Genomic DNA, 17228 nt, shown 5'->3' on the forward strand with positions numbered 1-17228 from the left:
CGGGTGATATATCGTAAGCGCTCTCATTCTACATGTATCGCTGTGTATTTAGATTAACCATGATTTTCTCAGTGATAAACCTAATCTAGTATATTGTATTCAATCGGTAACTAAATTTTTCAACTTCACATAAAACAGGATAGTTATATATTCCAAAATAGAAGGAATAAATGTGAATGTTTACATCTTGTGGGATATAAAGCTAATAAAACCATGAGATACATTGTGATTTTTGAATTATTGAAAACTACTCCATGCCCATGTTTCCATTCCTTTAATGAGAAAAACGAAGATAACGAACAATAACCGATCTGGTATTTACCATAACAAATACAAAATAATGATAATGGCATAGAAGGACCCCTGGGTACACTAGAGTAGAAATCAGGTGTCTACAAAGAGTAATCATTCCCTTGTAGATCGGCCACAACCGCCGTGAACCCTATATCTTGATCAGGTAAAAAAGATGATCCGCAGTGAAAATCACTATGTAAAGAACAACATACCTATACGGGATTCCTAATCTTCATAAAAAGCCTTACAGAGATACATTGCTGGATCCAGTAAATGTTCTACCGACCCCTATCTTTGCTTTTCGCGAAAATATTGACAGTTGTAAAGGAGTGGTGTAAATCAAATATGGATTTTAAAAAATTCTAAAGAAATTTCAATGAACTTGAAATCACAAAACTTTTCTCAAATCAACAACATAAAGATGTATGACAGCTCAACTCTTTACACGACCATTCCTCACGATAAATTAAGGACCAGACTTTTTGACCTCATAGACAGCTGCTTCTTCAACAAAAATGAAAAACGCAAAAATTCCTATCTAGTGATCAGACATCCAAAAAATTACTTTGTTAAACACCACGCTAATTTCACGCACAAGTACTCTGAAGTTGAAATAAAAATATGCTGAAGTTCCTCATTGACAATATCTTCGTGGTCTTTGGTGATCAGTTCCTCCAACAATCTGTTGGAATCCCTACGGGCACCAATTGTGCTCCTTTGTCAGCTGACCTGTTTTTATATTCCTATGAAGCAGAATCTATTCAAAAACTTCTACGTCAGAAGAAAAATATCTTGCTGTGGCCTTTAATTCGACATTTAGACATACCGACGATGTGTTATATATTGACAATGATAATTTTCATTCATGAAAGGTGAAGATAACGAACAGTGATCAATCTCATATATCAATTCACTATATCCCAGTGAACTCTAAATAACTAATACCACTGAGTCGTCGACTTCTGCGTCATACTTAGATATTTTATTGAAAGATTTTATTGAACGGCCAACTAACAACTTAACTTGTTGACAAAGGGGATGATTTCAACTTTTCCATCGTCGACATCCCATATTTAGGTAGCAATATTTCATTATCTTCTGCATATCGTGTTTATATATATATCAACTGATTCGATATGCAAGAGCTTCTTCTGCGTGTGGTAATTTTTTTAAATCAAAGTAGGTTACTGACAAACAAGTTGATGGTACAGGGGTTCCAACAGTCTCGTTTAAAATCACCAATTCACAAATTCAATGGTCGCTATAATGATCTAATTTGCCAATACAACTTGTCATTGGGTCAAGTGCTCTCTAAGGTGTTTCATGCCCATTGTTAGCCCGTTCTTGGTACATATGATTACTACGGATAACTCCGTTACTTGATCAAAATATAGTGCTTACGGCGGGTGTGATCGGTCGATAGGTGATGCTTGTTCCTCCTAGGCACCTGATCAACTATCTATTTCATATTGCGTATAGGAGTCATGAGATTGATCACTGTTCGTTATCTTCACCTTTATAAGAGTTATGAGATTGATCACTGTTCGTTATCTTCACCTTTATAGGAGTTATGAGGTTGACAACTTTTCGTTATCTTAAGCTTTATAGGAGTTCTGAGATTGATCGCTGTTCGTTATCGTCACCTTAATATGATTTATGAGATTGATCACTGTTCGTTATCTTCATCTTTCATGAAAGCTGTTACTCCTCTTAGGAACCTGTGTTTGCCATATTTGTTTGTTTTGTATTCTTCATGACATTTATGAGATTGTTTTCGGCTATAATAGCTCTAAAATTTCATTGTTATTTCGGATTTCACACATATCGGTTGAGCATCACTGAAGAGACATTTATTTGTCGAAATGCGCATCTGGTGCATCAAAATTGGTACCGTATAAGTTTTACATTGATAAATTTTCGTTGTCTTCATTTTTCATATCATTCATAGAAATGAAATAAAAGAAGAAGCATGATTTTGCGTTTCTATATAAATACAAACAGATGAAGTTTCTACTTGTACCATATTTTCATGCAAAACTTGGTAATAGTTTGATTTAAAGATTTATTTTCACACGTCCCTCTACTTTATTGTAAGTATTAAACACATCTGATTATTTTATTTGTTCTTATGCCTGAAACTAAAAAAATATGAAATAATTGATAAATAACCCTAACGTAAACCCAAATAATTGATTTTTACAGGAGAATGAGAAATCTGAACTCATTGGAGAACACGTTTATTCTCTAAAACATCTTTTATACTGGTTTCGATTAATGCTAGTATTTACACATGTATTGTATTGCTTGTAGGAGTTATGAGATTGATCACTGTTCGTTATCTTCACCTTGCATGTATACAAGCCACATGCGAAATTCTGTTTTACTCCAATATATCATATAACCGATTCCTATACCAAGGAATGAAGGCCACTGTATATGAAAAATTCGCTGATTTTGCCTGAATTAAAGCCAAAACGTTAAAAAGTCATATCATAATAGTATATCAAAATCGTTTAAAACATTTCTTGTTCTACTTAAAATCAATATATAGCACTTCTTTTTGTTAGAACAAAAATTAATTCCGACTACGGATATCACATGCACAGTGTTATCTGTCAGGAAAATTTAATACTAGCTAGGGAAAGTATCAAATTAATTGGCCTATATGTTTGGAAAATTTGATACCAGCTAGGGACAGCATCAGATTAATAAGCCTATATGTTTGAAAAATTTAATACTAGTCCATGTTTGGATTCTTCAACACCAGACTATAGACTGAATTCTATGATTATGGATATCGTCAAAGACTCTTTAGATCACAGCGGCTTATGGATGACAATCATTCCGAATCATGCCGTGAGTTCCTTAATCTAAAATTTATTAAGAAATGAATAGATGCAGTCAACATCAGCAATATTCTTCGTCATAAAAATGTCTAGTCTTGTGTTCCAGCATATTTCAAGTTGAAGTCCACATCCTGTATTTCCTATAATCATACTTCTACTATTAAATCTAAACCTTTTGATCAGAAAAAACCACTTTTCAGTGCCTAGATGTAGATCATGAAAGGCGAAGATAACAAACAATGATCAATCTAATAACTCCTATAAGCAATCATCTTAAATACAATCCGTCTCGTGTTCTTTGTTTTTATTTTCAACTATAGTCTACCAGGACATGTCATCACTGGTAATATTGATATACAGATTTAGTGGAAAATAGGGAAATGAAGTAACTGTTTTAAAAGGTCCTAAATCATGATAACTCCAGTCTTATGAAAGTCGAAGATAACGAATAGTGTTCAATCTCATGACTTCCACAGGTATAAAAAATAGAGAGTTGTGAAAACACGGACCCCTGGATATACTAGAGGTTGGTTCAGATGCCAAAGGAGTGTGAAGGTACCAAACAGAGACCAATCCCATAACTCCTATAAGGAATACAAGATGGATCACTGTTCGTTATCGTTATGTTTTATTATACTCAGTGAATAAAGTTCCTAAAACAAAGTTCTATCATAAACAAAGTTATCTTAAATCAAGATTTTGTATGAACATTTGACATCACAGAAAAACTACTTATTATGAAAGCCTAATTGAAAATATTGTACTGTCATTTCATCTATTAGTGAGACTCATTTTGTCATATTCATGAAAGTGTGGTATAAGTAAAATCCTATAGGGTAGTTTTTCATGTTAATGCAAATATTTACTTTTAACTTCTAGAATTGACCGCACTCAATATTACATTTAAGATATTCAAGTGGGAACAATCTTATGGCTTTCTACACCCCGTCAAGAGAGTTAACTAGTTTGTATATAAATATCTGCTTTATGGAGTTATATGAATCGGACAGTAGGGACAACATCAGATTAAAGTCCTATCTGATAGGCAAATCTAATAACAGCTTGCAACTGCATCAGATTAATGGCTATCTAGGGAAAGGACCAGATTAAATGTTCTATCTGTGAAGGAAATTTAGTACTAGATATTGGAAGCATAAGATTTATACCCTTCTATTTTCGAGAAAACCTATCTGTAGTTTTCTCTCACAGAGAAAATTAGGAACTACATCTGATTTTTATTTATATTCATATGACATTATTGTGCATTATGTCATTTTATTAAACACAACCCTTGAAATCCTCCATTCGCTTGATGTTTGCCAGTTTCTTATTTTCGTAGAATGTAGATACGCCATAGTCGGTTATTTTCACCGTCCATCTGTTGTCAATGATGCAGTTGGAACTCTTCAGTCTTCCGTGTGACTTCAAGACTGATAGGTGGATATAGTGCATTCCCTGAATTTACGAAACATCAATAGCATTATACTGAACAGTGTAGGTGTGTATTTACACACTCCAAATAAAGAATCCATGTCAAAGAGAATTCAATTGGTTAAACTCACCATGGCAATGTCCTTCAGAATTGCGACTTTGAATGCCCACTCTAATTTGATGTCATCATTTTCCAACACATCCTTAGGAAGACAAAAATCATAAAAAACCATAGAATACAGTCTTTTTTTTATTACAATAGAAAATCTAATAAGTATGATTGATTACACCAGCACTTTCGTCATCAATTTCTGACTACGTCTTACGCTTTTCTTTTGTAACAATAGAACATGAAACGATTGGGTTCATCCGTGACGTCACACATACCTGGAGGCTTCCTTTGGAGCCATACAAAAATAGGAAGCAGATATCAGGGGATTCGATACAGGCTCCGATAAATGGGTTCACATTGGGATGAATGAAGTCTCGCATCTAGAATTCAAACATTACGTGTACTTTTTATTGCTATCACCGTCAATGATACACACAAATTTTGATAACGTAAATAAATGTACAAACATTTAGGGTGTGAAAATGGGATGTTTGACGAACATTTGAAACTGCATCTAGATTCTAGAAACTGTGGATTTTCCTCAAGAAATTCTTTAGCATATATTGAAATGGGTGAATGAGAATGTGAATATATCGAACAGTGATCAATCTTATAACTCCTATAAGGAATAAAAAAATAAGCGTTGGGCAACCATGGACCCCTGGACATAACAACAGGTAGGGTCAGGTGCCTAGGACAAGTTTGCTTCCCCTGCCGAATATGACCAATTGAAGATAACGAACAGTGATTAATCTCATAGATATTTTTATTGACGTAATGAAATATTTGGGAATTTTTGTTTACAGTCAAAAGACATTTAAAGGAGTGTAATTTAATGGGACCGGGAAGAAAAACAGTATCTGCTTGATGTGTAATATACACTGTACATTGTAGATTTACATTCAAGTGAGGTTAAGTGCGGGAATTTTAAAACTCAATGCGAGTTTAAATTAAAACGGCTAATAAATTAACATCATGGCGGGTAAAAACCCTAAAACACCAAGTTATGATAATGATAATTGATATCATTAACCATTGTAAGAGTGTAACCTAAAATGAGACCACAAAACGTAAATAAGTTCATTATGCAACAATTACCGCTCTAAGTTCCACCAGGTCTGTCATAGAAAGCTGGACTGTCGACAGGGGGCTGATTCTGAGAGCCACAGTCTGACCGTTATACTCCGCCGTTTGTGTAAAATTCTGGTTATTAGTAACAATACTACTGCATTCACGGTCAGCCAGAGATAATGCACTCAGCTACAACACAAAGAATTGAAATGAAAGATGTTTCAACAAATAAAATGTATGTGAATGAATTCTATAGCAATATGAAGTTTTCGAGCTGCTGTTTTATCAAAAACGCATTAGAGGTCCTCGCTGACAATGTATAATTCGTCTTTGGTCATCAGGTGAATGGTGAAGATAACGAGCAGTGATCAATCTCATAACTCCAATAAGTAATACAGAATAGAGAGCTAGGCAAACACGGACCCCTGGATACACCAGAGGCTGGACCAGACACCCAGGAGGAGCAAGCACCCCACCGACAGGCCACACTCGCCGTGAGCCCCTCACCCCGATCAGGAAAACGGAGTCATTCGCAGACAAAATCAGTGCGCCAAGAACAGCAAAACAATTGGAATGAAACACGTCAGATAGCCTTTGAGCAAATAATAGGTTGTATTGGCAAACTAGATCGTTATAACCAACTAATCTGTTAAATGCTGACTTTAAACGAGACTGTTAAAACCCCATGTACCATCAACGTGTTTGTTAGTAGCCTGCCTTGATTTAAAACGCTCACCACATGCATATCAAGCTCATGCGTATCGAATCAGTTGAGAGATATAAACACCATATGTAGCAGATGATGGAATATTGCTACATGAATATGGGAAGTTGACGATGAAGCTGAAATAATCCCGTTTGTCATAAAGTTGAGTTGCCGTTAGAATCTAACTTCAAGGTCTTTATCCTTTTCTCTTTAAAATTGAAGATAATATAGAACACCATTAATTATTGTTTTTAATACATGTATCTCTCTCGTTTGCGTACAAATACAGCATCGTGTATAAATAATGCATAAACAATGTAAGTATACCTAAAGTAAATTATAGTGTGGAGATAGGAAGGTAACCGCACATATCACATAATATAACTACATACTTTCACGTCGCCTGAATACTTTGAAATCATTATTGATTTCCTCACATATGTTCCTACTGTGTCAATATTAACAGTACAGGCAACGCAGATCTCTTGTTTACCGCGTATCCGCGATGGGAAAAATCTATAGGTAACTCAGGTAAACCGCGTTCTCATCGCGGGATGACTATCAACTATCTTTCCCCGTCACGGCAACATATGTTAAAAAGATTGATCGGTTTTGTACCGTAAACAAATGCTAGTTATCTCCTCCGATTTCATAATGAAATGCTTCAATTCGGCTTACATTCCATTATGGATTTATTCATTTTGTTTGCTTCATTTATTCAATGTATTGTTAATCCATCTATCAAGTAAGGAAGATGATTATTCTAAAGTCATCAAGGATTGGGTAGTTTTAAAAATTCACAACGAATTGCATCGCGAATTTCGTGTAATGCATGACTACATTTATATTAAACAATGTATATATTCTCGTGCAAGGTTAACAGAAAACATCATTCTTATTGAGAGAGAGAGAGAGAGAGAGAGAGAGAGAGAGAGAGAGAGAGAGAGAGAGAGAGCATTGGCGGATCCAGAACCCTGTTCAGCCATGGGGGCACATGTCCTCCTATACACATATCCCCACCTACCCACATTCACACATATACAATTACACCATAACATCTTGCTGAATTACAAATAATATAAATGTATTCACGCAGTACTTATCCTAATGCAGCTCACGGGCAGTCGGAGAGGACCTTCCAAAACAATCATTTGATGTGTCCTGCATATGGACTGAGTGAAACATTTTACATGACATTTTAAAACTGAATGTCCAGTCAATAGTCAGGGTGAAGACATTTTGAATATTTGCGTACAAATGGTGTGATGTCATATAGTTATGTCACATAATTTTATTAGACATATTTCAGTCCTGAATATTTGGTTGATTCCAATATGACTTATTTTCAAAAAAAGTCAATAAAAATATTATTTTGAATGAAATTAAAATCAACATGTTTTAATTTCGTTGTGTATTTTGATTGGGTTGCTATCTCAATATTTATTTTGATTAGCTATTGCTACAAAATCCCGGTGTTGTCTAATTAGAGCCCCTTTCCGCTCCCATTTCCTGTGTATTTCAGTAACTTGTTTGCGAAGCGACTCTCTTCAAAACTGTGATAGTACATGTAGATGTATGTCAAAACTCACAGGTAAACAAGAAGTAGTATTACACAAGCTCAACATCACACTGCACAACATATTAGCGAGACAAATAAAGTCAGTCACAGACACAGTTAAAATCTAACATTCTATTAGATTACATTTACATATACCAGTGAGATGTACAATTTCCAAAGAATGAAATGATATGCAAAATGAATGTAAATTGAATATTTAGGTTTTTTCGCAAGTGAATTCATTAATTTATGAAATACTGTCGTAAACTTAATATTTTGCTTAGATAAAATAATCAAAGTACTGAAAGTTCTGAAAAGCGCTAAGTTGACTTCACGAATCCTGTCTGTGATGTTAATGAGCAGGAACAACAGATCAAGCTTAGGGAGTCAGCCAGTGAAATTTCCATAATTAAATCACCTACATTTTATATACTGTAAACTCACATACGGACTATATACCTATTTGGTATCATCATTTTCCGAAAGGGGAGAGGGTGTTTTTCTCCATAAACTTTAATAAAAATCTAAAACTAACAATGCTCCTGTTAGAAATAATAAAGAGGCATCTCGCCGAAACAAGGTGATTTTTTTATGTGAAAAGATCATTCACAGAAAAAATGTGGGAACGAGGAACACAGACAGTAAAAGAATGCTTCCTTTGTATGTTTTGAAATAGCATAAGAAAGGTGAAGATAACGAACAGTGATAAATCTCGTAACTCTTACAAGGAATACAAAATAGATAGTTTGGCAAACACGGACCCCTGGACACACCAGAGGTGGGATCAGGTGCCTAGGAGGAGTAAACATCCCCTGTCGACCGGTCACACCCGCCGTGAGCCCTATATCCTGATCAGGCAAACGGGAGTCATCCGTGGTCAAAATCAATGTGCCAACAATGGCCTGACAATCGGTAAGAAACACGTCAGACAGCATTTGACCCAATGCGAGGTTGTATTGACGAACTAGATTGTTATAACGACCATAGAATTTGCGAAATGCTGACTTCAATCGAGACTGTTGAAACCCCTGTACCATCAACTTGTTTGTCAGTAGCTTACCTCGATTTAAAAACTGACTATACGCAGAACAAACTCTTGCATATCGAATCAGTTGAGGTATATAAACACCATATGCAGGTGATAATGGAATATTGCTACATAAATACGGAAAGTTGACGATGGAGAAACTGAAATCATCCCGTTCGTCATACAGTTGAGTTGTCAGTTTGGCGTTAATGTATATTTTCAATAAAATATCTAAGTATAAAGCAGAAGTGGACGACTCTGTGGTGTCCTTTATTTCGAGCTCACAGGGATATATCAAATCAACATATTGACTGAAAGTTATTATTGTTAATAATATACCTGTTATTGTCAATAATTTATGTTTGAAGTAAAACAAAATTAATAACACGATTACTTTTCATTGTGTGTTGCATGATGTGGACCGCAAACCATTTTACATGCATGCTTGACACAATGACAACCTTTCTAACACTAATCAGATGTACACGTATTTCAGTGAACAGCCCTCGTAAAATTCCAGGCGGTGTTTTGAAACCGAGACATTGTCTTTCGTAAACGCAGACCTATAATTTTTATCGTTTGTCTATTCCCTCCCGTAAAATCTTTATTCTGATCTTTGAAACTATAAAAAAGTCTGACACCAGATGGCGACAAAAAAGGTTTCCGGTTTCACTTAGAATAATTGGTAAATACAGTATCATGGATTATACATATGACCTTGTTATATGTTTATATGTTATAAATTGAAAAAATGTTGAAAAAATAGCAAAATGTTCAACTCCATTAATTTCTCCTGTCAGAGACTAGTAAATGGGTATACTTATATGATTTGCAAAAATGTCACCTTTTTTAGGTATATTTTATCCATTGTTCAACGAACTATATTTCCGAACAACTGATAAAATTTCCCCTACGGATATGAATGTAAACCTCGTTATAGGTCGGTTGCAAAATTACGACTAATTTAAACTCGACTTCTTTACTACAGCGATGCGTGCATTTGCCTGTAGGTGGCGATAAACCAGAAACGTGATGACGAAAGCAATATCCAACTGGCGACAATAAAGCGCTGCTACGCTTAGCGCTTTAAAAAGACATGCATATGCCATTGAAATGTTTGTTTTCTAACAAATAATAAAAGGATATGTAACAAGAATGTGTCAAGCTTAACTTTCAATATTCTTACAATGATAATGAGAAGGGGGTGTCTCCAACCTTAATCTGACCACATTTCGGGTGATGTTTGCAGAGAAGCCATACTGCTTCAAAGGGACTTTTCCTCATAAAACCCATGAACGAGTATTTCAAAACTCGGATCCTCGGGTAGACAGGAAGTATTACGCAACCATAGATCCACACTATTTACAACATAAAAAAGATGACTACGAAAATTCTAACATTGAATTTATCTTCCAAACAATAATCTGATATGCAACAGGAATGTTCTAAACAAAAACGAGAAGATTCAAGTAGAATTTAAATTTATGTTCCATTTTACAAACGACGTTCTCAATTCGTGTATTATTGAAGACCGAGTTTTTTGTTAAGATCAATGATTTTATTTTAAAATTTCGATACTCAATAAAAGAATTATATGTATCAAACAAATACACATGTCCCATCAATTTTAGTCCCAATATAAAATATTCGCCATGGTTTCGCTTTCCAACTAATTTTTGGGAGTTGAACTATGTTCAATCTCCCTGGATCATCACGCACTTTTCTGTGCAGTAATTTGTATTGATTTGTATAGTGGTCGTCAGCGGGGGTTCTGTGTCAGCTGATTTACTCCTAGGTAAATCAACATAAACTTTTATAAACATCCGCCATTAAATAATCCATGTAACTTTTCTGAATTAATCTAATTTTGATAATTGACATGTAAATAAATGCAATGATATTGTATTCAAATCAATTTGAATACAAGATTTCGATCAAATTAATACTGATATACATAGAAAAATAAAAGATAAGGTTGAAAATTGTCGTTTGTAGCGCAGCGTCACCTATAAACATTGATAGGGAAACGAACGACAACTGCACACAAGCCCTATTGACACCGTGGCACAAAATATCGAATATGGTGCGAAACCTTAGAAAATTTACAAGAAATAACTCTACAACATTGTGTATGTGTATATATTTGTGGTTTTTTTTTAATGTGATATAAAACATGCTTGATGTTACATGTAGATTGAATTAAAACACGTCATTCCCAGTCAACAACTTTCGATTGGGATCGGAATACGAAATAAAATTTCTTATATCCGGTGGCAAAGTGAAACTGCTTCATGCTTCAAGTTATTGAATTACGTAGTAATTGCACGTTACACATTAGAGAACTGTTCCTTTTAATAAAGAAAGTCACAAAATAGATACAAAATGAGTGTACCTTATTCAGTACTGTTACCGAGCTTTCGTCGACTATACTCTCGAAATGGCGTGTTTCGCTGCGCTTGATGACGGTAAGGTCCACATTTTCTACGTGAGTAGTGTGATATTTGTTTATGAATTTTTTGCGCATACATGGTATGTCTCGGCTAGGAATAATGGAAACTTTCTCACCTATGTATGTAAAGACACATTAATCTCTATTTTTAAAAATGTAGAACACTTTTATCAAATGACAATGTTTGAAAACGCTTAGAGCCCCGATGTCAGAATTTCCTTTTCCAAGACATCAATATGTCAAATTCATTATCCTTTTTGAATAGTATGTACCATATTTTGTACCAGTTATCCATTTTGAATCCCCGATTACAATGGGATTTTGCTGCACTCTGTAATGTTTGAGTGGATGTCATGAGTGTGTGTCAAACAGAAATTTTAAGAGCATGGAATAAGGTGCTGCCATGTATTACTTCACTATCAAAGTTTAACCCAGTTGCCACAATGTTGAATTTATGCTGCAAAAAGGATTGGAAATTGCTCTGGTCAAAACACATTGTTTATTTGTCTACAGATGAAAGAGACATGAGGATTCTCCCTCACAAACTGAAAAAAAAATAGTTATGGATCTTGTACATGTATAGTTTATTAATCACTATAGATTTCCAGCATCACAAGTCTGATTCCACTATATGCTTTCCATACTGTCAGGTTCATTCACCCCCTGTTTGAGCCAAAGTATAATATCCCAAATACCTTGGCAATAAATAACATTATTTGACTAGTGTTTCATTTTTAACGGAGTTGCGATGAAGTCGAACTCGGCTTATGATCTGATGAAGTGCCTTTGGGCGGGCAGGCGGGCACGCATCAACATTTCATTTCCGCACCATAGCTCTTGAGCAAATTATAGGATCTCATTCAAACTTAGATGGATTGTCACCCTCAGTAAGATGAGGAAACCTATCGATTCTGGGGTCACTAGGTCAAAGGTCAAGGTCACTGGCTATAAATTGACTGAAATTTGGAGAAAATTTTGTTTTCCGCACCATAGCTCTTGAACGAATTATAGGATCTCAATCAAACGTAGATCGATGAAGTAAGACAAGAAGCCTATCGATTCCGGGGTCACAAGGTCAAAGTCACAGTGGCTATAAATAGACTGAAATTTGGAGAAAATTTTGCTTTCTGCACTATAATTTTTTAACAAATTATAGGATCTCAATTAAACTTAGATGGATCATCGCCCTTGATGAGACAAAGAAGCCTATTAATTTTGGTCAAGGGTTAAAGGTCAAGGTCACAAAGGATTTAAGTCGGCTGAAATTTAAGTATGCAAAATTTTGCTCCCTGCTTGATAATTCTTGAAAACTTTTCTGCCGGTTCCCTCTATGCCCATTCCTTGCGCAACTCGGCTTGTGCATTTCCGATGCCCGACAATTTTTAATTTTTTTGCATTTCATTTATTTTGAGTTATTATACAATTATTTACCATTCCATTGATCCTCTACAGGACTGTAGTATACTCAGGTGACAGTTTAGCATATTGGACTACCTTTTCAAGTAATGAATCCTTAGAATTAGCTATAACTAGGATTAAACTTGAATGTATATATACAGGAGAAAAACTTCTTCATAACTGCAAGGCATTGATAACCATATTGATTTGAATGTTTGGGCCATAATATGTGGTCACATTTTTCATGAGAATATAAAGGGGTGAAATTCTAGAAAACAACAACACGACTTCAGTTACTCGAGGAGCGTTGTGGCCCATGGGCCTTCCATTATCCATGTTTGCTGTTGTAACGCTTTGAAAAACAACAACAGTTGATTTGTATCTAAAATCATGATAATATTCAGTCATTTATCCCCCTACCCTTCCAGTACTGTCTTTTCTAACTGAATTTCCACAATGTTCAACTCCCACGAGTACTTTAAGTACTTTGATTTTTATTATCACGACTTTTCGTGCAATGATTATCAAGGAAATATCTCAGTTTCAGAACTGGGTTTTAATTTTATCTTACTCATTAACACATTCAATAAATACTGTACTGATACTGATTTTCTTAAAATCGATGCAATTATTTCTTTTATTTTTCTAATTTCGAAATTCAATGAAATGGAATGTATGCAGAAGAAAGATATTTGTCCATGTATACGTGCAATTTGCGGTTTCCAATTTGCATGTTTGATCTCAGCTGACTAGAAATCTACACGGTAAGTCATGATCTGACAGGAATACAGAACCGTCAAGGTACAGATCTCTTGGACATATTATCTAATATTTTCTAAACTCTAGTTTCAAATTAATTTCTATTAAAAAGATGTTTATAAATACCGATTAACTTTCCGGTGATCATCACTGACAATACGAAACCTAAATCTCTGAAGTAAAAAAATAATGTTTTACATTGTCGATTATACGAATAATGCACGTATATATTCGTTCTGAAATACTGCGAAAATTTTAATTCACAAACATACATGTATAAGTTTTAAATTGCACTTTTCAATTGATTCTATCCATTGGAAGTAACTGTCATTGGAGACAAGATCCAGTATTCAGACCTGTTATCAACTGTAAAATTACAGGTAGTTTACCCCGCCGCGGTATAAACGTGGTCCCGCGAAGCCCCGCTATGAAAAACCGCGACGGTGTAATGCGGAAAGGATTAAATTTCCTTCGCGGGGACGCGGTAAATAAGGGATCCGCGTTGGCTGTACTGTATCATCAAACATTTAACAATGTGCCATTCGAGTTAAAATCCGAAAGCTTCGATAAATTTCCCTTCATATTGCCATGTCATTTTCAATGGAACATTCATAAAGATTTGAAAGTGTGTATTAGCACTGGTGTAGTGGGGGAATATGATTTAAAATATTTGATATTAAAATCCTGAGGGGGAAAAATAAAAATATGGATAGAAGTTTCATTGAAAATAAAAAGGTGTCTTCTTATATATGGTGGATTAAGAGTACTGAGGTAAACCCCCCCCCCCCCCCCCCAGGACTGCAATTTTACGAACCTCAACGCAAACAATACATATGAATCCATTGTTTGTTAGGCTTAAAGATCATTACAATGTATTTCAAGATCAATGACATTTCATGTGTTTAATGTGTTCATATAAAATGTTCACACCTAATTAGACTTCCCGATGATCGAGGAAATAATAAATTAATCAAAAAGAATCATTAAAAGAAAGCTGATGATTGATACACCTGATATTCCATTAAATCCCTAATTGCGTAAGTTCTATTACCTGACTCCCAATTCCACGTTTTTTTCTTTTCATGTTGATGTCACTGAAATTGATTTTCCAGGCCATCTTTAAAATCTGCGTGTCATAATTCCTTTTTCTGTAGAAATGAATTGCATAACATAAACGTCATTGTTATGGGATAACCAACAAAACATTATTTCAGTAGTATGACAAGCAACTCTGATCCCGATAAGAAAACATTCAATTAGTATTTACGTCTGAATTACAAGAAGAGACAAATAATAAGTATTATAACCCAACACTTTGCATGTAAACAAGAAGTATCGCATGTAAACAAGAAGTATCGCATGTAAATAAGAAGTATCGCATGTAAACAAGAAATATCGCATGTAAACAAGAAGTATCGCATGTAAACAAGAAATATCGCATGTAAACAAGAAGTATCGCATGTAAACAAGAAGTATCGCATGTTGATGATGCAATAGTGTATCTTTCAAAGCCGCAGAATATAATTGGCTTTAGATTTTGTACTTGTGATTATTACATATCGTACAAGTAATTAGTTAAAGGTATGAACTTTTAATATATGTAAAACTTATACGGTACCAATTTTGATGCACCAGATGCGCATTTCGACAAATAATGTCTCTTCAGTGATGCTCAACCGAAATGTTTGAAATCCGAAATAACAGTTTTAGAGCTATTAAAGCCAAAAACATCGTGCCAAAAAAGTGGAGTCAAATTCGTCTAAGGATAAGAGCTGTGCATGAGGGAGATAATCCTTAATTTTGAAATGAATTTCATCCATATCGCAACGTTGTTGTCTAGTTTCAAACAAGAAGGGATGGATACATTATCACCTGCATAATATGTTGTTTATATATTTCAACTGAATCGATACGCACGAGCATGTTCTGCTTATGAGGGATTTTCAAATCGAGGCAGGCTACTAACAAATAAGTTCATGTTGCAGGGAAGTAAAATATTATCACTTAAAGTCGGCATTCGCAAATTCTATGGCCGTTATGATAATATAATTTGCAGAAAAATCCGCCGTGTTGTATGCCAAATTTCATGTCGTTCATTATATACTGATATTAACATCTTATTACTCTTTTTACCTATTCAAGATAGATGATTAAGGTGGATGTGACCGGTCAACAGGGAATGATTATTCCTCTAGGTAAATAATGAAACCCGTAGTTAAAATCAGTGTGCAAAGGACGCCTTAACAACGGGAAATGAAACAGGTCAGAGAGCACTCGACCCAATGGTAGACGGTATTTGTATCTTTGATCGTTATTACAAACACATTTTCTGCTTAATGTCACTGAGTAATGGAGATTGTATCTTTGATCGTTATTACAAACACATTTTCTGCTTAATGTCACTGAGTAATGGAGATTGTATCTTTGATCGTTATTACAAACACATTTTCTGCTTAATGTCACTGAGTAATGGAGATGATGCTAAAATATGCCTTTTTCTTTAAAGTTTAGATTCCATCTATTATAAAGAAAGTTGCAGTGGTCATGAAATTCACAATCACCTAGTTTTAGAAATGATGTTGATTATGTTCGAATGGTGACAATGCGAAAAGACCCGAATGAACTCCCATTAGGAATACAAAATTAAGACACCGGGAAACACGGATCCCTGGTATCAGGTGCTAGGAGAATTAAACATCTTCTGGTGACCGGTCCCACTCGCCATGAGTCCTAAATTTACGGATACCTGGTATCAGGTGCTAGGAGAATTAAACAGCTTCTGTTGACCGGTCCCACTCGCCACGAGTCCTAAATCTACGGATCCCCGGTTTCAGGTGCTAGGAGAATTAAACATCTTCTGTTGACCGGTCCCACTCGCCATGAGTCCTAAATCTACGGATCCCTGGTATCAGGTGCTAGGAGAATTAAACATCTTCTGTTGACCGGTCCCACTCGCCATGAGTCCTAAATCTACGGATCCCTGGTATCAGGTGCTAGGATAATTAAACATCTTCTGTTGACCGGTCCCACTCGCCATGAGTCCTAAATCTACGGATCCCTGGTATCAGGTGCTACGAGAATTAAACACCTTCTGTTGACCGGTCCCACTCGCCCACTCGCCATGGGTCCTAAATCTACGGATCCCCGGTTTCAGGTGCTAGGAGAATTAAACATCTTCTGGTGACTGGTCCCACTCGCCATGAGTCCTAAATCTACGGATCCCTAGTATCAGGTGCTAGGAGAATTAAACATCTTCTGGTGACCGGTCCCACTTGCCATGAGTCCTAAATCTACGGATCCCTGGTATCAGGTGCTAAGAGAATTAAACATCTTCTGTTGACCGGTCCCACTCGCCCACTCGCCATGAGTCCTAAATCTACGGATCCCTGGTATCAGGTGGCTAGGAGAATTAAACATCTTCTGTTGACCGGTCCCACTCGCCATGAGTCCTAAATCTACGGATCCCTGGTATCAGGTGCTAGGAGAATTAAACATCTTCTGTTGACCGGTCCCACTCGCCATGAGTCCTAAATCTACGGATCCCTGGTATCAGGTGCTAAGAGAATTAAACATCTTC

At 35.6% G+C, this 17228-nt stretch overlaps 1 protein-coding gene across 1 annotated transcript in view; it reads right to left on the bottom strand.

Annotated features, from left to right (window-relative positions):
• LOC125649309 (atrial natriuretic peptide receptor 1-like) overlaps positions 1 to 17228 on the bottom strand; it is a 53632-nt gene that overhangs the window by 16644 nt on the left and 19760 nt on the right. Inside the window, exons 8-12 of the mRNA XM_056139338.1 lie at positions 14703 to 14799; positions 5782 to 5943; positions 4959 to 5063; positions 4703 to 4774; positions 4430 to 4595 (exon numbers count right to left, since the gene is read on the bottom strand). Coding sequence (XP_055995313.1) covers positions 4430 to 4595; positions 4703 to 4774; positions 4959 to 5063; positions 5782 to 5943; positions 14703 to 14799 — 602 coding nt within the window. The remainder of the gene's footprint in view (positions 1 to 4429; positions 4596 to 4702; positions 4775 to 4958; positions 5064 to 5781; positions 5944 to 14702; positions 14800 to 17228) is intronic.

Source organism: Ostrea edulis, chromosome 5 (assembly GCF_947568905.1).
Source record: "Ostrea edulis chromosome 5, xbOstEdul1.1, whole genome shotgun sequence".
Lineage (NCBI taxonomy): Eukaryota > Metazoa > Mollusca > Bivalvia > Ostreida > Ostreidae > Ostrea > Ostrea edulis.